The sequence below is a fragment of the Poeciliopsis prolifica genome, unplaced genomic scaffold (genome assembly GCF_027474105.1).
Source record: "Poeciliopsis prolifica strain line A6 unplaced genomic scaffold, Auburn_PproV2 SCAFFOLD025, whole genome shotgun sequence".
Classification (NCBI taxonomy): Eukaryota; Metazoa; Chordata; class Actinopteri; order Cyprinodontiformes; family Poeciliidae; genus Poeciliopsis; species Poeciliopsis prolifica.
The window spans coordinates 7,060,827-7,086,938 of record NW_026562400.1 but is presented as its reverse complement, the minus strand read 5'-3'; the positions used below and the strand labels follow the sequence as shown (position 1 = coordinate 7,086,938).

Below are 26,112 nucleotides of genomic sequence, written 5' to 3'. Positions count from 1 at the left end.
TAACAAGAGAGTCTCAAACTCCTCATCTCTCATCATAAACTCTGTTTTCTCATTAGAGCAACTTTTCAAGTGTTCCATAAATGACCATTGTCAGCTTGGATTGTCTCCTCATCCATTTCACACACATACTTCCCAAACACTCAGCTAACTTTTTCATGCCTCATTCCCTTTGACTCCACTTTATGGGCAATAGTCCCTTTAAAATAGAACGGCTCCTATGCTATTACACTTCTTTGTCACCTGTCACCACAAGCTGGTAATTGCGGCTTTTATTCTAGCCTCTAAAAAGCTCAAGTATAATATGCAGTATGAGCTTTGCTGCTATGTGGAAATGTGGCCACTTGTTTAGTCTCACAACAACCTACAAAGAGAGGCCTGTAGTGGACTAAATGTGACTATTTAGAGTTTTATACTTTTTGAAGTGTATAAATTTGGGAGTTCTTCATTGTTTAGGAGTAGATTCAATGAAATAAAATTCTGCTCTCGTCAGTGTTGTTTATAAGTGAAAACGGTGAAATAGGTTTTCAAATCTGAAGAAAAGCATAGAAGACATCTGCAATTTGTGGTAACAGAAGAATTTAGTTATTTTTTTCAGACTGCCCTTCGAAAAAGCATAAGAGTATAAGCTTTTTTTAGGATTGCACTAAAAGTTTTCATGCAACACAACTGACAACCTGAAGAGCCAAATATAGTTGGACTGCTAGAAGCAGACAACTGCTTGTGGTAAGTGCACGTTTTCAGACAATGGGTTAAATCCTCATTTGGGAAATTAGAACAAAAATGGCATCAAATATATTGCAAAATCATACATTTACCTCCCTACTTCATATAAATCTTAACCAAAAAGTGGAAAACAAATATCTTCAATATTTCCTGCCAGTTTTCTGCCAAAGCAAGTCAAAATCACATGAAAAGCCAGCAAACCACAAAAATCTTCTCTAATACTGATACTGGTTTAAATGCACTTCAATATGATGCTAGGGAGAAAGCAGACTTTTCTTTTGGTACATAAAGTGTAGAAGAATAATCCTCCATGTATCCCCCTGAACTTTTACTCTGAATTGTGAAGCGACTCCATTCATTAGTGGGCTCCAGAGACTTTATCTAAATTTGTGGTGGTCCTTGATGGAAAAAAGAACTGAAGCACTTCTTTTTTGTGAGCGCATGTCCGGCAGCAATTTATATGGATTCAAAGTGCCAAGAGGCCCTAAAACAGCTTATTCTGAAAGGAGATAGGGAGAACTGATCAGGTTAAAATCCTGTCTAATTGTGATCTTGTGCAAAAAATGCAATGAACGTATTTTGTATAACCCATGGACCCATCCATTTCAAGGAAGCATTTTAGGTAAACTTTAAGTAATCTCTGTTGTGGGATTATCTTTTGAAATGTGATTAATTAGATGTCTTTATTTGCTGATTTTAAAAACCATTTACAAGTGTTGAAGTCCTGTTTAAATCATGGATCCATAATAATAGTTTACACAAAGCCTTAGATTTGCTATACCCCGCTTCATCAGGGTGTAAATAGACAAGCCTTACAACTATTTACTCCACACACTGAAATCCATCCTTAGTCATTATATCACATTTACGTAACATGAAATTCTAATAAACAGTCTTGTCACAGAGTGAGCTGTAAACTTAGTCATCAACAGGTTGTAATGTCACATCCTTTGAATTACACAATGCTTCAGAAATCAAAACACCCAAGGTTAATCTCAGTTTCTTTTCTTTGTCACTTTCATTCAACCCTTAAAGGAAATTCACAGAGAGCAAGAGGGATGGAAAACACGCAGCAAAGGTCAAAAAGTTGGCAATCAAAGCCTGGACAGCTGTACTGATGACTGATGACCATTTTATTTTGGATGTCGATTTCACTGCTATGTAACTTATTGTCCTCTCACACAAGTTCTGATGATTATTTTGGCAACAAGCTGCTGACGTCCCGTGTTGCTTAACAGATGTGATACAAGAGAGCCATTACTAATCTCACCACGGAGAGAGTTTAACCCTTAAAGAAACAGATGTTTTAGCTAAAACTACCTTTAATTGATATTCCAAACGCTGAGATTTAATCAGGATTGTATATTTTGCTACCTACCTAAAATCAATGTCATAAATAGTTTTCTATTGTTTCTTTGTCTCCTTATGCTCATCTGCGCATTAGAATATAAATAAATATTAATACTATAAATCGGTATATTATTTTCACCACAATGGTGCCATAATGCTGTAAAAATTAAATTTTTTGTTTAATACTGAATTTGTTTTTAAGACGAGCCTGTATTGGATTGGTTTTATTGTACATTTCTGGACATGAATTGAACCTAACTGTCTTGCAAAGCACTTTGTGATTACATTTGTTGTGAATGAAATGTATCCAACTGGTGAGTCATGTTTAAACATGCTGTACTCCCTGACTCCACATTAACTCCTACATTTCGCTGAATATTAAAGTGATCTTTGCAACTGATTAATGGAAACAGGTCTTAAGCTCTTTTTTGGGGGGATTATATTCCATTTGGTTGCTTTTTCAGTGTGTGTTTCTTTTTTAAAGCAGTGTCAACACTACCCCGCAAATCTGTCAAATTACTAGTGCACAGGGTGTATTTAAGGGAGTCTACAGGGCCTTGTGTAAGGCAGGCGGGCACGCATGTCTGTGAGTGGACTCACCGGGAAAAGGAAGTAACAGTTTAACTACGATATTGATTCCGAGAGTGCTAAGGGGTTTAGATGTCAGTTCAGGGAAAATAGGGGGTAACAGAAAACGAAGCAGGGCTCGTCCCAGGTTTTAGTGCACTTGGGTTTTTCTTCCCTAGCCACGCTTGATTCAGTGGTAAAGATCTGTAGCTGCCCATTGAAGTTGTACAACTGCTGCATTGAGTACTGTATGGCTCTGTGCACTCTGCAGTCCTCTATTGATTGATGTGTGAAGAGGGATTAGTAGATGGGGGGAGGGAGGAACAGAGGGAGGGGTAGAGATGCTAGGTTGGAGGAGGTGACTGGAGGCAGAATTGTGGATGCAGCATGTGTACTATGAAAAGAAGCCAATGTCACATCTTTGGTAAGACACAAATGGGTAATGTGCTGCATTTGTTTACATCATGATTCAAAATGCATCTAAAATTTAGATGAGTTAAGCATTATTTGTGTCAAACACAATGACCTTGAAGGACGAGCAGTGAGGTGTCAAGCCAAACTTCTTGATGCATCTGAACAGTCCCAGTGCAGCATTTATAATGGCAGAATAAATCACAGTAACAAAGTACAATTGATTTTGCTATTTCACTAAATTCCTCCGAAGGAAAAAAGCATATTTATTGTAGGAGGAATAAATGACGTTACCAGACAGATTCAAAACAATCCATCCACCCTGACTTCTTTGACATTTTTTAGATTTTCTGTCAAGCGGAATCCTGCCAACATCCATTTTGCCTCACAAGCAGTTGTGAAAAGCAAGCAACCCGTATATTCATCTTGTTGAGCTGTTTGCACGAGGCATCCAGGTGGTTTCTTGCCACTTGCCCATCACTCTCTTCCTGCTCTCCTGTTGCTCTGTCCCTGACAGGTGGTACTGAGGGTGGAAGCAGCCAAAGGGGGGAGTCTGGGGTTTTATACATAGGCAATAGAGGGGTTGAATGAGTACTGAAGTGAAAAGGTGGTGAGAAAAAATGAGGGCAGGAAGAGAGGTGGACATAGGGTTGGATTTTGACTGTCCAAAGTTAATGGGATCAGACGTGGAAGAGAAAGGGATATTGGTGCCTGTTAATGTTTAATCCTTCATCCTCAACCCCTTTGTCTCCTGCCTGCAGCTCTGGCATCTGATAATCCTTGGGCTGCCTCTGTTCATCATCAAGGTGTCGAAGGGAAGGGCCCCTGTAAATATTTAATTGGCTGCAGTATGCCGGTGTTAATTATGCGGGTGTGTCTCTCTGTGATTTGTTCTCTTTTCCAGCAGCACTTTATCTTCAACACAGCATAAAGATGGCTTTCTATTGTTTCTTTTCTCATTGCCACTTATATTCTCAGGCTATTTTTATTTGGTAAGCCTCGCGAGTACCTGGTTGTACCCCTTCTTTTTCAGCACTGCTTTAATTCTTTGAAATGCAGTTTGAACAAGATATCAGACAAATTACTCTAATATTTTGGTTCATATTGACATAAGATCACCACACAGTTCCAGGTTGTTTGTAAAATGCATATGCATGATGCAAATCTTCCTTTTCATTCCAAAAGTGCCCTTTAAAACTGAGACCTGTTACACAAAGAAGAGGATGTTAGTTGCTTTTAAACAATTCCACCTGAACCTCAAAATAATAACACCTGACAACATTTTTTTTTTTTGCTACTTTGTTTGCGAATTTTACCATTGGTTTCTTGTCCTTAGCTGACAGCAATGTGTGATTTTTGCCTGGTGTAGATTCAATATGTATGTTGAGATGATGTTCCTCATACCTTGATTGTAACGCGTGACAATTTGACCTACTGTTAACGATGTCATAGTCCTTCAAATGATATGCTCTCTTTAATAGAGAAAAATTCAATTAAAGGAGCTTTTTTATAAATATATATACAGACTAGTCAGCTTTACCATGTGCTAATGTCAACATACATTATGTTGCTATCATGTGATTGGTTTATTAGCTAACGTGCTATTGTGCAGGTGCACCTAATAAAATGGAAGGTCAGTATACCACTATTATGTCGGGTTAGATTCCCCTGCTGCTTTCACTGTGGTTACCATTACCTCATAATTCCCTATTCCCTTACAGCTTTTCCCTCCTCTCAGTGACTTTCCTTTTCAGGTCCTCACCTCACTCTGGTTATCTATCTTCACCTCTCCCTTCCACCTTGTGCTGCAGTGCTCTTCTTCTCTGTTTAATTTCAGAAACCATGGCAAACTTCTTTCAAACGGATTATTGTTATGGTTTCCATTATAACCGCTGCGTCTTATCCGTTATGACACCAATCATGTTTTCTGAAGTAGCGTCCCATTCTCCATATGTTTATTTGATAGTCAAGGGCAATGCAATGCAGATAAACAGTAGAAAACAGCCTTTCAAGGAGTTTTTGAGGTTGTGCAGTTCAAAAGAGCGATATGCACAAATCTCTGCCTATTGTGAGTGCAATTACAAACAGGCTCATGTGAAAGTCAAGATAATACAAATCATATAAAAGAATTCTGGTGGTTAGGGAACAAGCAGCCTTGCAACACTTTGACAGACAAGAAAAAGTGTTCGAGAGACAAAAAGAAAAGAAAATGCAAGTGACGGGATAATGGGTGAATGTCTAGGTCAGTGACAGATAAAACATTATCGTCAGATGAGCCAAGCATGTTTTTGCTTTTGCTGTGTATAGCAGAGCTGAATAACCAATAAAAACTTGCTTTACAGTGAATAATAATCTGCATTATTATTTACCTGCTATCCCGGCTTTTTTTAATGATGTCAAATTTAGGCTTGAGGCTCGTAACTTAGTGCAGATAAAAACTTGAGGTGCTTTGCTGAATGTGAGCATTTGTGCCTGTCTGTGGGTGCGCCACTGTAGGAGGTTCCATTTGTGTGCAAAGCAGGTCATGGCAAGGACAAGAGATACCATTCGCCAAACCAGACTGTATCTTCTGTAGACAGCAGCAAGAAGGGAAATTCAATATGTTGGTGGGCAACAACATGAGAGGCCACTGCGGTGTTCGGCAGAAACATTCTCCAGCTCTGTTCTGCATTGGTATTTATCATTTGTTGTCAGACATTTTTTAAATGTTGACTCACCAGGTTTTTGCTCTCAGTTTTGTTTTCAGAGTAATAAAATAGCAAAGAAAACAGTCTTTTCATTTTGTGTTTCCCCATTTAGAGTGATGGTTTAAGCTTCCTTGTTGGCAAGCATACTCCCTTTTGGTGGCCAAGACTCCTGAATCATCCTGGTGGGTGCAGTTCAGCCTGTTTGCCAAACCCAGGAGAGAGCAGGGAGCATGAGAATTTAAGACATTGATCTAAGGCTCAAAAAACAAAAAGACTGCTGAAGGTGACAGAGATGTTTTTGCTTTTGCAGTATGAAACTGGTGGCTGCTGTCTGGCCTCATTAGTGCTTCACTTCTTCATATTTCTTGTAATGTGCAGCCAATTTGATTGACAAATGTTGGTTTGCACACTGTCATTCAGTCAAATTATGATTACCTATTGTTTTATACTGCCTAGTTAGTTAATATTTCTTATTAATTTAGAGAACCTATAAACAACTCTGGGCAAAAACAATTATATAATATTATTTGGTACATCTTCAGCTGCCATCTCAGTATTTGCCTTTTTATTGTATTTTCTGTTACAGCGATATACCACATAAATAAAACAATATCAAACTGCCTGATGAATGTTCAATACAATTTAACTCAGTTTATGTACATAGTACCAATGCATGGGAAAATATAAAATAAATGTTATATAATTTGTATTTCAGTTAGATTCTAGTCAAATTCAGATCATAAGGCAAGTTGGTATGTTTTCCATCTAAGGATGCCATGGGATCATCTATCCATCCTCTGTGTTTACCTGCTTGACCTTGCAGGCATGAGGGTATGGTGATTATCTTCAACAGAGGTGAGGTACGCCTCCTACAAGGTCACTGACCAGCCTGAATGCACTGACCAACCATCCTATGCAAGCAATAACTCTTGTGCATTAATTCACTCTGACAAGAAAATAGAGCATTAGCAAAGTTTTTTTTTTTTTTTTTTTTTCTCACACACTGTCTCTGATGTAAATATTCAGCTTTAATAAATTTACATTCTTACAAACTACTGACTTCAAGGGGTTTTTCCTACCTAAATAAATTGCTTTCAGGTCATTCTGTCTCATAAGCATATCTGTAAAATTCCCCTTTCCAGTTAAAAGCTTGTATAAAAATCTAACCTTAACACTGTGTTTATTTTTATCATTGGTTCTTCAATTCTATTGAGGACCAACAACAAAAACCATTTATAAAAATGCAGAACTCTGTAGCTGTATGATGTTAAATATGAAAAAAAATGGTTTTGCAGCATGCTTATCTCTCTTGTGTTCAATGATTTTATCACTGCAACATACACCTGCCAAGCTAATTGTAATTATTGTATATTTGTCCTGTTGTAATAGTATCCTAAATTGGTTCAAACTGTTTATTTAAGACCTAATCTGTGACTTTTTCCATGATCAGTCCATGTAAACTTCACAACGGATCTGCATGATACTTTGTAAGGAAATCCCAGGTACAAAAGTTACTGAAATCCCAGCATTTTTCATAGGGCACCTTTGTGGGAGGACAGAGGTGGTTTCCCATTGCTGAAATACAGGTCTTGTTTCACTGATGCACTGAGAGAGAGTGGCAGAGGTCAGGAGTTATATAGTGCTGCAGGTGAGTGCATGAATCATTGAGGGGGGTTTTCACATAAAAGTATATGTGTGTATGTGTCTTAGTTTCAATAAGAAATATGTAGGGAAACTTTTCTGATTTAGATGTCACAGTGGATTCTTTCACGTGTGACAGCTTGCGTCATTCTTTGTGTGTATTCAAACAGGCTTGTCTGTGATTTGTCCAGTGATTCAGTGTGAGAAAGAGGAGTACGTGGCAGATATGTTGACCTGGTTATCATGCCATGCAGCACCTGGAAGAGAGGAGACTGAGTGGCGCATGTCTTAGAATTTGAGGTGCCAATCGAGCTGCGAAGATGGGAATTGAGTAGGGAAATGGGAATAGCCTCCCTGCTGGTTTGTAACCTTCGCAGTGTTGTTTGGAGTTTGCATTTATCATTCATTCTAGCAAAACAAGTGCACATGTGTGTTTGTGTGTGTGTGTAGACTGTGTTTGCCCCAGCGTTATATTTTATTACAGGGATCATCTTTTCTTTAAGTCTGTGGCTATAATTGCATCTGTGAGATGTTTTTATGACAGCGTGTCACACGTGTCTCCAAGCTCTGGAACTGAATTAAATTAACCCAAATAAAGCCTGGTGTGTGGAGTACGGAGCACTTTAAAGGTAACAGCTGAAAGACAGCTGACGACTAAAAAGCAGGAAGGATGAGCTCTGGTGAAGTATTGCAGGATTATTCCACAATATTAAAAGAAAGAAAACCAAAAACTTGTGAGCATTTTTGAATGTCAAACGCAGCTGCTAATGTACCATGCCCCTCCTTCAAGGCTTTCGGGGTTGGAGCCAGTTCTCAGATCTTTGGCCGGCCTAGATAGCAGCAGCAACAGCAGCAGCACCCATTAATGCGATTACAGCTTTTAGTGAGAGATTTTCAGGGCCAATTTTCTTCCGAGGAGTCATTAGTTTGTCCTGTTTTCTTTCTCCCTATTGGTATGTCCGCAAACAAGAATATACACAATCACTCCCAGCATCTGACATGAGCATCACACGGAATGAAACGCACACAAGTCATTCCACACATGAATATACAATTACACATGCAAGTATATAGCCTTCAGTACCACGCTCCATCCATAAAGGCTTGACAAACCTAATTTACATTTACAAAAACATAAAAGAGCCATAAAATCTCACCATGAAGCTTCTCCTCAAGCTTTTGTTTCCTCCGTTCCACCACCATTTTCCCACGCACACATACCCAACCTTTGTTTTTATCTGTTGACAGCATGACACTTTGGAAAACACACTCTCACTCACTCTGTGTTGTAAACAATCTTACTATGGTGATAGAAAATGTATCTCCTGGCTCCTTTATGTTTATTCCCTAACATTTTTTTTTCATTTTAAGCATCTACGCTGCCTTACAAAAGTAGTCAAATGTTTTTTTTTTTCACATTTTGTCACAATGCAACTGAAAACAGCAGTGTATTGTTATATAATTTGAATCGAAGCATAATGATAGATTCGATGTAGATGAAATCTGTGTGGTCTGGATTTGTATTTAGACCCCTCACATTAATACCTTCTGTGTTGTGATGTTTTAGATATGTCTGTTTTACCTTCTGATGGGTATTCTTCCATAATTACCCTGTGATTCGCTCAACTTCCCCATCAATTCTAAACAGCTTCCTTTTTCTGTAAAAAAGCTTGAGGGGTGAAGGTACTTATACAAGGTATTATACTGTCGTTTTGTGGTCCCGATGTCAAGGAATAGGTTGTGTTTATTAAGAAATTATAAGTTGTTCTTTAGTATCAGAAGCAGTACTTCTTATTATGCTTTTAAGAACCTTTTGATTACTGATGCAAGATGCCCATTATAATATGAAACCCTCTCTCATTATTCTGTGTAATCATATAATGATTCCTCAAAAACCCATGCCTAATTTAAAACGCAGAGTTCTCATCTTCTTAGATGTGCATTGCCATTACTTCTGGCTTTCATCTTTAGCAGGTTCTCATCTGCCATGCTGAACGTGTCGCTGACTTCTACTTAACAAACCTTGAGGTGCTTCTTAACACTTCAGCGCAGCAGCTTTATTTCATAAAGTCACCATTTATTAAACCTCAAGGCTAGGTCCCAGCAAAAGCCTATTGAGATATTGAGGTCATCTTATGGGAAGAAGGAATAAAAGATTATCAAAGATTGCCTGAGCACATGAGCCAGCATATTCAGTGTTCCGTTGTGTTTCAGCAAAGTTAGAATAAAGAGTGCCACCTGTCCTACAGGGGAGCTACTTTTTTTTGGCATACAACATCACACCCATTTTATGAATGTTTTGTCTCTAATTGTTTGCAGTTCAATGAATTTTAGCACAGAATTTATGCCAACTATTTAAATCTTTTCTCTTTTTTGCCTGACTAAGACACTCAGAGATGCCAACTTTGTTTTTCCACTTCAGCTAATGGCTTCCAGAATGTGTTTGTTCTTGTGAGAGTTGGTGATACAGTATACGTTTGTGCTTTTCCATGCATGTGCTCCGGTTCTGTGTGTGTATTGGTAGGCAGGATGAGCATCCCTTCTGTTACCGTTCCTGTCCCTTCATTTCACGCTCCGGCAGATTCGCGTGAATCCTTTTCCCTTGGCTCATTATCAGTGCTGTTCAATGAACGACATCCCACCAGAATACTGGGTAAAACCGAATTATTATTCAAGTACGGGGGTCAGTGCAGACGTTAAGGCTCTCTTTTTGTTTTGTATAGCTATTACTTTTCCTTCAGAAGTAAGTGAGCAGGATGCAGGACACATCCGTACTGCAGATTACTTGTTGAGGTTTTGAATCTTGAAGCACCTGAGCTGAGATTGATGAGCAGCCGTGGAGCGTCTGTTGTCATTATTGGATGCTCATTGCACTCTTCTCTCATTTCTCTTGGCAGGGTCCAATGTGCTCGGAGCAGAATTCAGCCACCTGCCGGACAACATTACAGTGTTGGAAGGCGAAAGCGTCACTTTGAGGTAACTCCTGGTCCCACACCTGCACCAACTGATTACATAAGAAAACATGTTTGCCTTTCTACCGCCTGTCATGCATCTTTAATTGCCAAGTCTGTGTCTCATAACCTCAGTTTGAAGTCCTAAAATGTGAAATTATTTTTAGCTTTCTCTGCGCAGCTAATTGAATGATATTAAACTTTTAAATTCAAGTGCCAACTTCATTTATAGGCAACACTAATGTGTAAAGATGAGCTGAATGTCTTGAAATAAATGCATCTTACATCTCCTGATATATCTATGCAGATGACATCCAACTGTGTACATTTTTCAAACCATCCTGGTGGGATAGACTGTCCACCCTCAGATCACTGACTTGCTCTTCAGCAGTCTTTTTTTTTTTTTTTTTTTTTTTTGGTTTAAGCACCAGTAATCTACAGTCTTAAATCTGTCACATACTAGCTTTTTTCATGCAGTAGCTAAGGCTAATGCAAGAAATTAGAGTTGATTCATTTCTTCACTTTGATTTGTATCTGAATAGTTTCTCCTCCCTGCTTCTTTTATTTAAGAAATATTTCTAACATATGGTCTCTGGAGTGGATCTCGGTAACATTTATTAAGCATTTCTGTCATCACGCTTCCACTGAGATCATCAGTTTTATCTGCAATCCATTCAGAACACAACAACCAGAATTCTCTCCAAGTTTAATGAATACACTCATATCACTTCAGATTTTACTATCTGGATCCCAGAAGCTTAAAACACCTTGATTCACTCACAAGGCCCTAACTGGCCAGGCTCATAGTAATCTACTGTATATGTCTTTCGTTTTAACCACAAACAGAGCTAGTTGTTTCTTTTTGTGCCTGCCCTGGATATCCTGGTTTTTCCTCCTATTAGATGAAAAAACAAAGTTAAGCTGGGCCTTTCCGTCTGTAGTTCCTAAGCTATGAAACAGTCTGACCCTGAAACTTTGTTTTGCAAACTCCATCAGTGCTTTCAAAAAACAATTGCATATGTTTATATTTGTTTCACATTTTATTTATGTTGTACAGCACTTTGTGACTTTGCTTCAGGAAAAAATGTTTTATAAATAAACTTTACCTACTTTCCGCTTCCTTACTTACCAACTAAGTCAAATTATGAAGATTATTTTAGACATGCTGCAAAATGTTTTGGCATATGCATCCAAATCCTGAACTGATATAAACCACTGTGAAACTGACAAAAAGCATAGCACAATATTAAGATGTGCTATGCACAGTTATTCTGTGTACTGGTGCAGATTCACTCATCATGCCATGCTAAATGCTCAGAGTGAGTCAAAGTGCATTCTGATGTACTTTTTAACTAGGCAAACTAATATTTATTTGACCACTTGGAGATGCTGATTGACTATGAGCTTTCATCTTCAGCTCATAGTGTCTTCCGAGGAAACAACAGAAGATTGCAACAACAAGACAAATTACATTTCTCTTACCTGACGCAGTAGAACGCAACAATATTCAGTACAAGCAAGTTGACATGACAGGACTTAACGCTCCACATAATTTCATTTCCACACGTTTTATGCATTTAAGACTTGTTTTGAGGTATGCCAACATGCACAGCAAGATAAAAATGTGACAGCAGCTTCACTATCCTGATCACGGCAAACTCAATTTATAAGAATAACTTACAGTACAAGATGCACTCATCTTGCACTGTGTAATATTTATGCCTTAAGGAAGATTTCATAAAATGCCTATGGTGTTTTTATCAAAAACTATTTTCTCATCTCTGGATACTTTTTCCTTAAATAAATTGTTGGATTTTGTTTTAGTGTGATACTATGCTACTGCCATAACAAATAATTTATTTTAGAGTGTTTGGCCCATCCTTCTCAGGAGTCAATAAATTTGTCCTTGTCCATGGATGAGTGAACAGCCTCTCTGTCCAAACCACACCTATCTTACTGTGCGTGATGAAGTAGAAATCACAGCTTTCCCTTTCTCCCAGCTGAGGGGAGGAAAAGAGCCAACTTGCTTTTTTCCCCAGGCTGTGACCTGGCTTGGCAGTACACTCAGCAATACCAAAAAGACCTCAGTCAACATTACTTAAATCACCTTTGAGTCTTCACATCTCTAACAAATATGAACAAATTTGTCTTTTAGTACCAGGCTTTTTCCCTTGAAAGAAGAGTCAGCCTTACTTTAAAATCAAACATGGTGTTGTGAAGCCAAGTACAATTCTGTCAATATTTGTCAGCATCAGCAAGTCTCCACCAAAGTTGGAAATCAAAGAAGCAAGATCTATATTGTCATCAGGACATGAAGCCTGAAGCTGCTTTATTGATGTTGTGAAGTCAAATACATGAGGTTTATGTTAAGCACAAACTAAGGCAACAGAATCTGCTCTGTCAGTGTGATATTTTTCTCTTTCATTCTAAGTTATTCTTACATTTTCAATAACTTTATTATTAAGCGTGAACTATATTTCTAGAGTTGATGACTGCAACATGGATTAATCAGCGCAACTTATAATGAAAACATATTTGTTTGGTTATAGTCTGTGTTGGTCAGTGCATAGCTGTTAAACAAAAGACTTAACTGCTTTATTTTCATGCAAATTGCTTATGCCCAAGTGGCACTAATACTTGTGTTATGCCTAAGACAACGCTGTTGTGTTGGCTTTGATGCGGCCCATTAAGATGAGGCTCAGTTGATGTTATTATGGCGCTCATTTCCTCTGGGCATGCAGTCTCATTGCAACAGCATCAGTGCAGAAGTGATTAATTTTAAAAATAGATTATTAGGCGATGTGTGTACATAGATAATGACTTTTATAGAGGGATTTATCACTAGATTGTCTCTCCATTTAAACCCACAAGCTACAAACAGTGTACTAATCTTTATGAGTGGGATAAGAACGCTGTGCTTTTAGGGCTCATGTTGACCTGAACATCAGATCAGTGCCTTGCAGTCTGTTTGTTGAAGACTTCCAAGCTCACTTGTACTCTCGTTGTTATGCATTGTGTCACTGCCTGTTAGTTGGCAAGTGATCTACCTCAGATATATTTATCCAGGTCATATCAATTACACATGAGGACTTCAGAATGCTGGTTTCTTACTAGTTGAAGCTGGTTAAGGACATCTAGTGGCCAAGCTAAGCACTAGATGTCAAAGGTTTGGACTTTGTGTCTGGCTGCACAACAAAACAAAAGAAAATTACAGAGCTCCAGCAAAAAGTGTTACATTACTTCTCAGTGTTTGACAGATTTTTCAATTTATTGCTGTTAACTTTAATTTAGGGAGGAAAACTACTTTCTTAAATTGTAGACCAAATAGGTTTTCTAAATTTGCTTCCCGACAAAACAAATCACGGAGCTTCGAACAATGTTATACAGCCTCTTCTTGTGCCATGTGTTGCTCACAAGCTGTTTTCTGACATATGACGGCTCTTAGACAGCTAAATGTGTTATCACTTCAATCCCTTTTCTCCTGGAGAAAACATAAAATAAAACGCTGAGTGCATTGCAGAATAGTTAAAGACAAATTAAAGAAAAAAGGTTGCAAAAAAAATTTAGCTAGACAAAGTATTGCTGCTTCAGCAGATAGGGTCATTGAATGATTTGATGGGAATGATAATGAGGTAAATGATGTGCTGTTTCCTTTGCAGTCACAGCATTTTTTCTTTCATGAACAAAGAGTGCTCACTCATTCTCATCAAAACAGCAACAGAAGGGTTATTTTTAGAAGAATGGAGGTCGGGTTCTTCTGCAATACTAAAAAGTTTTGCAGAAACCTGTCCAAGCATACATTATAAACACAATCTGTTTCATACAGCTCCTGACATTTTCCTTATGTTGCAACTACAAACTTTTAATTAATTTTATATTTGCTATATGTAATAGACCAACACAAAATTGAACACAGTTATGAAGTGGAAAGAAACTACATTTTTATGGTAAAAATTGTGAAGACCTCATGGAGCACTGCTTAATGCTGTTTTTGCATATAGAAATACTGCAGCTCAACTCACTTATTACCAGAGAAGTAATTGTGACACGCTCCAGAGAGCTGCAACTAAGGTGGTACAATCTGTGGACAGGATGACTTTTTTTGTTTATGCACTCCAAGACTCTGGGATTTGTAGATGAATGATGAGAAGTTGATGATCAGTGGCCACATTGATCATCAACTGATCAATGTGGCCACTGATGAATAAGGCCACATTATGATTGTGATGCTTTTCATCAACAGGAACAGAAAACCTGGTCACAGATATGGATGTTAAGTATTAGGCAGTCTTAAAAGATAAACATGTTAAATGGAGTTAAAGTTGAGACCTAAGTTCAATTGGCAGCCTGTTCCCAGACCAAAACATTTTCTAAATGTTGCTGATGAACATTTAGAAAAGCATATATTCTTAATATATATATATATATTTGTTTATATATTTGTTTATCCTCTGAAGCTTTGATTATGTACAATGTATTAAGCAAGAAAGGTAATCATTTTGCTGTTAGATGTTGTGTTTTGAAGTGAAAATCCTGCCACTTATAAATCACATTATGCTGTCTAACAGATGTCGGATCGACGAGGAAGTGACCCACAAAGCTTGGCTGAACCGCTCTAACATCCTTTTCACGGGGACAGATAAGTGGTCCCTGGACAAAAGAGTGACGCTGGTCAACACCAGCAGCAGGGAGTTCTCCATCCTCATCAACAAGGTGCAAGTAACAGACGAGGGACCGTACACCTGCACCTTTCAGGCCAACAACAAACCCCGCATCACCCACGTCTACCTCATAGTCCAAGGTCAGCAGCTGAGACAAGACAACTGAATTTTAATGTGTGGCAGTTAAATGCAATAAATGATTAACAGACTGATGCAATTGGAGTCTGCATTTTTTTATGTGTACTGCAATTTTAGGCAGTAGTTATACAAATATAGTAAGTTTATAAGATGGAAATAATTTATTACAGATTTTTTCTATTATTTGAAAACGTGTGTAAAGTAAACTCAAAATATATGCACACAAACCCATCTGATCAGTTATCAAATGTCCCTCAGCAATTTACCATCAAACAACTCAGCATTTATGGTCAGTCTTATCAGCAATCCTAAAGTTTTTTTTTAATTGGTTGGTAGACAGGAAGGGACTGAACTTTTGTGAAAAGTTCACACATTTTTGATAGGGTGGAAGTCTGGATCATTCTAGAAGTTAGTTTTTAGCTTGCTTTATCCATCCTAAAACCTTTTTGGTGAGTTTGGGATTCATGTTTTCAACATGTTGGCAAGAAGTTGAAGTTAAGTTGAAAAATTTAGATGTGGCCATCTTTATCCATTATGTCAACTACTTCTGCTAGTATAAATGACATCTAAACTAATACATAGTTCAATAAACTGCCCTCATGCTTGATAGATAATACAGTATTTGTAAGTTTCAAATTCCAAGCTTCACTTCTTAAAGTCAAGGAGGTCATTACTACCAGAGTTCTCTAGCCGCCCCATAAACACTGACAGTAACTGCTGAGTGTAAAGTAAATACACATTAATTTGTTTTTTAAATGGAAAACTGCTTTAAACATCCTGATATTTATCTCAACCTCATTGAAAATCTTTAAACTGCACTTGGAAGACAGGTTATGACCAGAAAAATAAGCTTTCTGATAATAATAAATTCATACCAATGGAAATATTTCAACTAAACTAAATTATAAATGGTATCGTTATGATTTAAATATTTAGGTTATAATTACTAACAGAAAACAGCATAGTAGGTGACACGGAACATGAAAGTGTCCTGTAGAAGAACTTAAATGCATTTCTTATTAGTTTCTATAGCCTGCTAACTTTCCATTAACTGTGAACAGAACTTTGGGCATGCTTCGAATGAATGAGCATCTGTGTTGAGTAGATTAAATGCACAGGAGGCAGTCCAACTGTCTGACTAAATACAGTGACTGTCAGCGCAGACTCATGACTGAGGCTAAGTCATCACGTCAGCAACTCAGTGTAGTGAAACTGACTGATCTTGAGTGACACAAAGTATTGATGCAGGACTGCCAGGAGGGCCTCACACCTCCTATTTACAGTTTATGGTCTGGTAAATTGCTATATTGATATAATAGTGATACATTACTAGCAGAATAAAACTGCTGATAGCTCTATTAGTTACATTTTGCTTAAATATAAATGAAGGGTTGGTCACAGGTGAATATAAGCCACTTTACTAACACATTTAAAAGCATCTATGTCTGCAGGATCTGAAAGCTGGCAAGGATAACTGTTTATGTTCAGTTCCAAGTTTCCTCCAATTGAAGTCGGAGCTTGGTGGTACACAAAATAATTATACCCCCAAGCAGTAGCAGCACTGCAATCTGTGCTTTATCACTGCAAACTTTCCACTCCAGAAAGACATAACATGAAAATCCTCAGTTGATGATACAAATTTCTGAGCCAAGCTCATTAAAAATAATGATACGCGGTCATTTAAATTCAAGGTCCATCATGATATCAGACTATGAACATATGTAGTGCACCAGTACTTTGAGTTTAGGGTTATTATGTTAAAGAAATACAAGAAAAAAACTCCTCCAACAAGTGAGTAACCTAATAGATGTTCTTTCCAGCTAAGGATAAAATGAGATCAAATGTTAGAAGGAGGGCATTTTAATGTTCATTCGCAGGAGCTTAAAGATCTATTACATTTTAAGTAGATGGTCGACCATATTGTTGCACAGTTCAGTAAGCACCCACGCTCGATCATTAATCAGCTGATTCCCTGTCTGTCTGAAACGCAAAGACCTTAACACCTTAATAAACTGCAAGGCCAAGCCTTATCAATAATTTATGAGTGGGAAAGGTGACTTTGAGGTCGGGTTTTAATGGTGAAATCTTGTTTTTCAGTGCCAGCAAGAATCGTAAACATCTCAAAAAGCGTGTCAGTGAATGAGGGAGAGAATGTAAACCTTTATTGTCTGGCTGTCGGCCGGCCGGAGCCCACAGTCACATGGAAGGACCAGAAATGTAAGCTACTGATTCTCGTTTTCTTGTTGTTATATCCAGATATCTTATGTTAACACCCTGGCCTTTATCTATCATTGCTTTCTTTTCCAACCAGCAGGCTTATCAGTATTCAGCTTGCGTCCATCTCTTTATCCTTTGTCCCTGTGTCATCTCTCTTAAATCTAACTGTTTATTCTGTCCCCTGCCTAAATCATTTTGCATTTCTCCTAATGTTTTGTCCTGAATACCCGCACATTACATATAATTATTCCCACTGCACCACCTATAATTGTCGACATCTGTCTTCATCCACCCTTTCAGCCTGCACTGCACTGGCCGCATAGCCACTTCGGGCTCGAAATCTGACTGTTTTTGCTTCTGGATATGTTTGAATTCATGATATTATGAGTGCAGTTTTTCTAGCATACAAGCTCACATCTTTGTTATCAGTTCAGACTGAGACAAAACAATCTCTGCATTGCCTCTGGAAAGTGTCAAGTGTAAAGACTTTACAGCTCTAATTGGGAGTATAAAAACATGACTGTTGGGTAAATGGTCTGTCTAAATTGTCCTTGGGTGTGAGTGCATAAGCATGGTTGTGTGTCTCTATGTTACCCTATGATGGTAAGCAACCTGTCCTGGATGTGTTCCTTCATCTCATCCAACTACAACTTTTTAACAACTGAAGACAGAAACCTGTGAAGCAGTCTAATGGTTCAGCTTTAGATGCTGCTGTGTGGTTTGCCTGATGGGAACTGTTTCGTTGGAAAGAGAGAGAGGACTCTGGCAAAATTTATGTTCCTATATCTACATTAACCTTTGAACGGAGGATAGAGTCCACTAAATTTCTCAGCTCCCCTCACTATCCTTTGCTAGGATGTCTTCTCTGTGATTTTGGAACTACAGTCCTGCAAACACAATACATGTTACGGTTCAGGGTTTAATGTTCAATATTTGATGTTATTTGGTTTTAAATTGTACAAAATTGAAATAAAAAGCTTTGGATAGAGTGAAATCTACGACTAGTATTGATTGTGATGTTGCGCAGTGTGAGGTGGTGAGGCAGACGCTGAGGACCCAGAGAGAAAATAAACAATGATTTAATGATGAATTCAGAAAAAAACAACAATCCAAAATCCAGGCAGCACAGATAAAAAGCAGAAGGCTTAGGCTCAAAAAAACTGGTAGCAACTGCAAATTCAATGGATGGTAGCAACAGACGTAGCCAGACAGCTTGACAAGACAGATACGACAAGGACCCAACAAAGAACATGGAACACAGGTGGCATTAAATACAGAGAGGATAATCAGGCAACGAGACAAAGCTGGTAACAGTCAAGGGGTAGACAGGACAACATGGAGACTCAATAAACTGAAAAAACAACATATAGAAATGTAACTTAACGCAGAGAAAAACCAAATCCTTACATTGATGTATAACAAGAGGATTCTAATTTGATCATGCGATGTATTTAATGGACACAATGTTTTCTATGTATCTCTTACAAATTCAGCTCACCTAGATGTACATATTGCTATCTCTTTAGTGTTTTGAAGAGCCATGGTATTTAAACTACAGGACCAAGTGATCCCACCCGTTGAAAGGGTACCAGTTTTTAATCTGTACAATTTATATTTTGTAATTTCTGATATTGTTTTACATTTTTGTGCTAATTTATGTATTGCAGTTTGTTCAACAACATTAAGGCAAACCATATTTGACATTTGTTTTATTGCATTATTTTTCTAGCAGTGTTCACCCTCACACTGTCTACTGCTGGATGATGTTTTGCTTTTAAAGTTGTTTTGTAGCTAACAACAAGCAGCAGGATAGTCATCATAAATAGGTCAGTGTGAACAACTATTGAAACATACTGTAATTACACTGCAAGGCAAATATATTCATAAAAAACTGTACTGGTGTATGTACAGTCAGCTATAGGCTTGCTCAAAGGTCGGATCCCCCTCCTCTCCTGTGTTCCTACCTGTGTTTGCCCTTCTTCGCACAAGTATTGTTTGTGATGCTGCACAGTAGAGTACAGTACCTCGGGCAGGGACAAGCCCAGTGGAGATCATACACACCCACAGAAACACAGAAGTAAACAGGAGAAAAGGAAAGCACGCATGAATGCACACCTGCAACAAACACACACAGACACAACTCCGCATCACAAACTCTGTGCGGTTGTCCTCACTTGAAAGCCTACAGCATTTCTCCTCTGTCAGCAGTAATCCTCCCTCTCTAGCCGCCCCCATCATCTCATCCTCCCACCCTTCCTCTACCCCCTCATAACCCCTCAGCGAGCAGAGAATGAGATAGCGTCCACATTGCTATTCCATGGGAGTTTCTACAACCAAGCCATCAGTTGTAGGAGACCAGGGGTTGCTGTAGATAGGGATGGGGGGGTTGTTGAGCCCAAAGAAACAGCAAGAAGCTGCTAGCCATCTGTCCCCATTACTCAGAGACTGCAGAGAAAAACTGCAGGGAGGGCATTCTGGAGAAGAATCTAAGTTGGATCGAGTGTGTGCGTGGGTGTGCATGTGTGCGTGCGGGCGTGTAGGTGTGTGTGTATTGATGTGTGAATTTACACCAGGAGGCTGTGGATTAGGAGGAGCCAGAGGACCTCAGAGGTCACAGGGACCTGCTTAAAGTCCCTTCGGAGTGTGTCTGCAGTTTCCTGAGATCTTACCTGCATGCTGCAGTGAGACTGTGCTGCACCATTATTTTCAGGTGCCGCCTTCTTTATCTTAACCGAAGCACAGATGTGATCTTTGACTCACTCAAACATGAGCTCCATCATTTACCCACACAGCAAAAAACTTTCCATTTTGTCAAATAGAGCCTCAGATGCAATTCTTCAAAACAGAAAGACTTAACCTGAACATACTGTATGTCAAGGAAGGTGGTGGGAGGATGAGATATGAGCTTCTAAATCAAACCAAAATGTCAATAATCCTTTTCCTTAAAAAAATTATTCTTTTCAGAGTTTAAAGGCAGAAGAAAACAAAATGCACTTAGTCAGTCAATGAGTCACTCAGCCGGTTAGGGTTGCATACAGTATTTAAAAATTTCAGACTATTTTTAAACTTCATACTCATAGTAAATAGCATTTCTTTATCTTAAAAATTAACTTCAATGATATCTACAAAGAGCACAGTGGTATTAAATTAAATGCCTTGGCTGGCCACATTCTAATGCAGAGAAAAAGCAGGATCAGGTCAGATCTGGACAAGGCAAATGTTTTTGCAGATTTTTATTTATATATTTATTAAAATAGTTAAAAAGAACCAAAGTTCCCTTTTTCATCACAAAGGTCAAGATTTTTGACAGGAGGCCAGCTTTCATTCATCTATCCCAACTTGAATTTTCTTTTGAAGCTACCAAAAGAAAAATCTTCCTTCTAAATCAAGTATGTGAAATTCGAAGTTCGTATGCAAATATGGTGAAATATTGATGAGAAAATCATCTACGAGATCTCAAGGAAACACAAAAAGCTCATAGATATGAGTGATGTTTTGCACTTAAATTTAAATCAACTCTTTCATGCAAGAATGGAAGAAGTGGGTTACAGTAATCATCAACAAGTTGTGGTTCTTCCCGATACTGGGCCTCAGATAACCTTTGCAAAACAGATCAGCATATACCAGCCTCTTTGTTCATGGCAGCAGATGTAGGACAAGTGTATTGCTCTTTACTTTGGCACAGTGTAGGTGTTGATCCCTCACCTTTTTTTTATTATTTTACTTTATCACTGGTACTTACACACTTGTTTGTTTGTCTTGAGTTATAAAACCCATCATGGTTTCCACTAGTAACCTTAGTATGTCAGCGCACTTTGAACTGTGGGGAATTACCTCAGGCAAAAGCTTGCTTACTGTTCATAGAAGAATTTGTGATAAAACACAAGATGTTTTGACAGGCCAAAGGTGTTACTGCTTTATTGGACAGCCAACCAAGTGCAGATTAATATTGGACATGTTTTTGTTGGAGTTAACATCAGTGGAAAAGCACTTTGGTTTTACATAAATCTCTTCTGAGTCTTTATCACTGGATATGAATATAGTTTCAAAATCTAAATATAAATTAAAATGTGGTGACAGCACACAGTAGGATTTGTAAGTCTGATGCACAAATGATAAATGATTTACAGTCATAAAAGTATTGTACCAAAACTTCCAAACAAAAGTTATGACTTAATAAAACTGTTCTTCTCAAGGGAATAAATTGCCTCCAGCTTGGTCTCAGCACACTATTTTTCAAATACATTAATACATAATGTACCAAAAATTTTCTACAGTAAGTTTTTCATAAGTCAACTTTTCAAAGGTGCAGAACAATACTGCTTCCCTCTCACTGTTGTTAGAGCAATTACTTTCAACTGAAACAATGATGTATCTTAATTACTGTTCCCTAATGAATCTAAGTGATGAATTTCAGCTCTCAGTTTATTACAGTGATAGTGATAAATGTTCTCAAAATGCAGCTAAAGTCCCCAAATCAGTCTGCAGAATGTTAATCAATCCTTACCTAATTTAATTGTTTTGATGAAATTATTAGTAAAAAAAACACGCTGCTAAGAATTGTTTTAAAAAATTCAATTTAGCTGTTTAGAGTAGCTAAATTATTGAAATACAGTGGTAATTGTCGCATTTGAAAATTCACCTTTTAATCTGAGTACACTTTCTTACACAAAAAACAATCCACGTCAAATGGTGTTTTTAACAAAACTACAGATGGAGAAAGTATTAGCAGAAATCCTTTAAAATAGATTCAACTGAAGTATTTTTACTTTATGCTTCTTAAAGTTGAAAGTTTTCTAAACTTTGCTGCAGACATTGTAAGGCAAGTCACCATGGGCTTCAAATACTTACATCCAATGAACTAGGTAATGTCACATATTTTTTTTATAAAAGACCCACCTAATGTAAAGTAGGCGGAGGATCCATGATGCTATGGGCTTTTTCATCTTTTGAATGTTCTCATAACCTTGTTAGATATGACACTTTGGTTTCTTGGAAATACAACATTTTGAATTAAAATCTGTCAACGTCTGGCAGAAGACTGAGAATAAGTCATAATTTTGTATCAACAGAATATTGACAGAAAAATTTTGCCAAAGCAGCAATTGATAACCAAACAACAACATCAAACTGCTTCCATGGTCAACAGGGGTAGGACTTGGGTCAGACATCAGATTTAAATCCTCTTGGGATTCAGGGCTCCTTATGAACTAGAAAATTGTGCCAAAAGAAATGGTCAAATATAACTCTGTCTTTTATTACCCCAGCTTTGTAAAGTCCATATTTTGCAGAGGTCTAGCATCTGTCTGGCTTGCAGAAATTGAGTGTCCAAAGTATTGACAGTAAAGGGTGCCAATAATGAGATCAGATCTGAGATTTTTAATAAAGATTTGAAGTTTTACCCTCACCAATTAAGTGTGCTCAGATACAATGTTGGGTTATTTTAAAGGTTTTTATTGTAAACTTATGTTTTTGCAATCAAAACATTATTTACCAATTAAGTAACACTAGTCCCAATAAATCAGGTCAGCACTGTAGCAGCAATGACCAAATTGTTCACAAAACAAGCAAAGTCCTCCCTTTCAGAGTTCTGAGTAAAATTAATTTTAGTCTCCCTATTATTCTCTTTTTCAGCCTAACTTCAGTCCTCTTTGCCGCCACTGTAGTTTTTGTAATGGAAGCGAATCAGAGAAGCCCAGAAATCAAGTACCCTGAAGATCCACTCAGACTCTCAGTGCCGTCAAAAAATGGAGCACCATTTCACTGCTGGGGAAAGCCAAGAGTCCTGATCCTTTCCCCCATTCTTGTACATTCACACTCCTCCCTTTCCCTCTCCTCCAAGGTGGAATCCAATTATCTCTGGTGGTCAGGAGTTAGGCTCCTTCAAAAGCCGTAAGTGGTTGATGGAGCTGTATTTTACTGACCATGTAGGAGTGCCAGAGGCCGTCTGCTAAGATATGATCACCCGCCAAAGTGCAAAGAAGTGTGCAAGACATGTTCGCAGATCTCAGGGGATTGAGCAAGAGAGGGGCTGTCATATTACATCATACAGTCTGTAGGAGCTGTCGATGAATTGTCAGTGAAAAAAGACCAAGCATATCAAAAACCCGAGTTGACACGTTACCGTTCTCCTCTATGTGGCTTTTTTTTCCATCCTACTCACCTTTCATCGCTGCATCTTCTTCCAAGTGTTGCATATCATCGGTTTATGTCTACAACGTAAAATTTAACACTTGTTTACTCCAATGTGTCATTTAATTTGTCATCTTAATTTCTTACAACTCCTCTGTTAATGTCAGTTTACAGTGACTCAGAAAAGTCTTCATGGCCCTGTTAAAATGCCAGATTTATTTGTTTACTTGTTTTTTAAATGTGACATTAATTAAGAGAATAAATAATTACCAATTATTTTCAACTTTAATATTACTAATAAGAACAGTGACATTTATTGGGTTGAAGAACAACAACTGAAGAACTAAAGCAAAGGGGTTGTGTTAATATGAAGACATTTAAGCTCTTACTTTTTCAATCATCGTTTACTTTTAATACAGTAGCTAATCTTTTCTCTGGCAGAAGTCAATGAGAATAACAGATCTTGGCATATTTGTCTAAACATTGCAAAAAATCTTCAGATTTGCTCGATTTTGAGGGCATCTTTTCTGCTTATCTCACTCGATCATTAAGTTCCGAAAATATTTGAGCTGAAATGCATATGTTTTAGGTCACATTAAAGGAAGAAAGATGCTCTGCTGTGATTTGTCAGGTGTGATGCAATAATAATTTTTGTTTGTTTTTTAATAAAATAAGTCTGCTTTTTTAAAAGGGATAGATGGAGATGATGCTATTTTTATATTGTTTCTGTCTGCTTAAAAAAGATGTCACAAGAGACCTACCATGCACTTTGTTCACTAATGGAATGAGTGAATAACATCGCAACAGCCCAACCACAACACTTAGCGTCTGCCTGCCATCTCTCGGGTGGCACATGCACTCGTCATAGTGTCGGCGTTCTCCGCTCAGCCAGGATGGATCGTCTCCAGCTCAGTAGCCTCCCTAATAATCCTCCAGCATAATCTTCAATTAGAAGCGCAGCGCTAATCTCTGACAGGAATAATTGTAGCGTTTAGTGTCTTTTTGGTGTTTGTGTGTCAGTGTTGTTCTTAAATTTCCTGCTGCAGAGTTCATGACGGGAGCTAAAGGTCTACAGACTGACAGTAGATTGGTGGAATTTTATGTTTGTTTGTATTCCTTAGAGGAGGGTTCAAATGGAAAGTAGTGAATTAATAGATGGATTTCCTTGTTAACTGTGAGGTTATATGTTATGCTGTGTCACACAGTCTGGCTTCTTTAATTGGTTAAAGAGGAAGAAAAAGTAGGCCTGATGGTTTTAAGGGCTAAGAGACAGCTGGCTGCTGAGGCTGACTGGATGGAACGAGTGCACCGTCAGTCTCGTCCTTTGTTTTTTCTGTCTCAGTCTCTGTCACAGTCGAGCCAATAACAACAAATCCCGCCACATGAAGGAGCAATAACTCGCAGTCTATTCCCTCGACTCTCCACCTCTGAAGAGATGTTCGTCGCCCGAGGAAAAATGCTAGACTGACTAATTTGGTTTTAGCTGCACCTGAGAGTTTGTCAACATCAAACAACCGCCAAATAGTCTTCTCACCATGTAATGTGGCGAATTAGTTATTACACCCGGCTCATCCATTTGTTTGTTGAAAAGTGTCCAAGTTCCCCTGGCATTTCAAAAGTAATAGTGACACTTACGTCAGAGAGTGTTAGTTTTTCTATATAAACCAGTCTAGTTATTTTCTGTCGCTGTCAAAACGGCCGCTGGCAAAAACTGCAATATGATCAATTTTTCTTCATTACAAATGTTTCATTAGTGTCTGTTGATAAATTTATTATCATCCGTTTCATCATGTCATTACGGCTTTAATTATCATGATATTGATTTCCATCACATCCCCCATCTTTCTATATTAATATTCCCCAGCAGAATTGAATGATGCTTCATTTGCAGTTATTTCCGTGTTGGCCTTCTGCATGCTTTTAAACTGTCTAAAGCTAGAAGGGGGTATGCTGTACTTCAAGTAGTAAGCCGTAAATCTGCAGACTGAGTTGCCTTGCATTTGATGTATTGTGACCTTTGACTTTACCCTTTCTGTAATTAGATGGACTTGTGAGTGAGGGGGAGTTTTTGGATATCACGGAGATCAAGAGGCAGCAGGCTGAGGACTATGAATGCATTACCCACAACGGCGTGGCTCCACCTGACCAGCAGAAGGTCAGAGTCACGGTAAACTGTAAGTACAACTCTGTTTGCAGGACACAAAAGCCCAGTGGTCATAATCCAGCTCAACCTCATGTGCATAATTATGTATTAATGATATATGTTAATGTTGTGACTGCATTAGTCTCTACACATTTTAATTTCATTCTCTGTGGGTATTTTTCAGCCTTGTACGCAACCCCCATCAGACCTGACTTGATTATTCAGTAAAAGGTGGTGTGTTCTAATTACTGAATTATCTCTTGCTGATTTTATTGTTCTCCTTTTTTCTTTTCCACCAGATCCTCCGATGATCACAGACATGAAGAATATGCCTGCAAATCTAGGGAAGACAGCCATCTTGAGGTGTGATGCAATGGCAGTGCCACCAGCTACATTTGAGTGGTACAGAGATGATCATAGGTAAGGTTACCAGAGATTTCAGAGCAAATAGGTCAGGGTTGTTGAGATTATTTCCTAATGACCATATGAAA

At 38.2% G+C, this 26,112-nt stretch overlaps 1 protein-coding gene across 1 annotated transcript in view; it reads left to right on the top strand.

Annotated features, from left to right (window-relative positions):
* The window catches only part of iglon5 (IgLON family member 5), a 138,822-nt gene that overhangs the window by 97,780 nt on the left and 14,930 nt on the right, over nucleotides 1-26,112 (top strand). Inside the window, exons 2-6 of the mRNA XM_055047146.1 lie at nucleotides 10,277-10,355; nucleotides 14,899-15,131; nucleotides 17,227-17,346; nucleotides 25,521-25,652; nucleotides 25,921-26,041. Of these exons, the coding sequence (XP_054903121.1) occupies nucleotides 10,277-10,355; nucleotides 14,899-15,131; nucleotides 17,227-17,346; nucleotides 25,521-25,652; nucleotides 25,921-26,041 (685 nt within the window). The remainder of the gene's footprint in view (nucleotides 1-10,276; nucleotides 10,356-14,898; nucleotides 15,132-17,226; nucleotides 17,347-25,520; nucleotides 25,653-25,920; nucleotides 26,042-26,112) is intronic.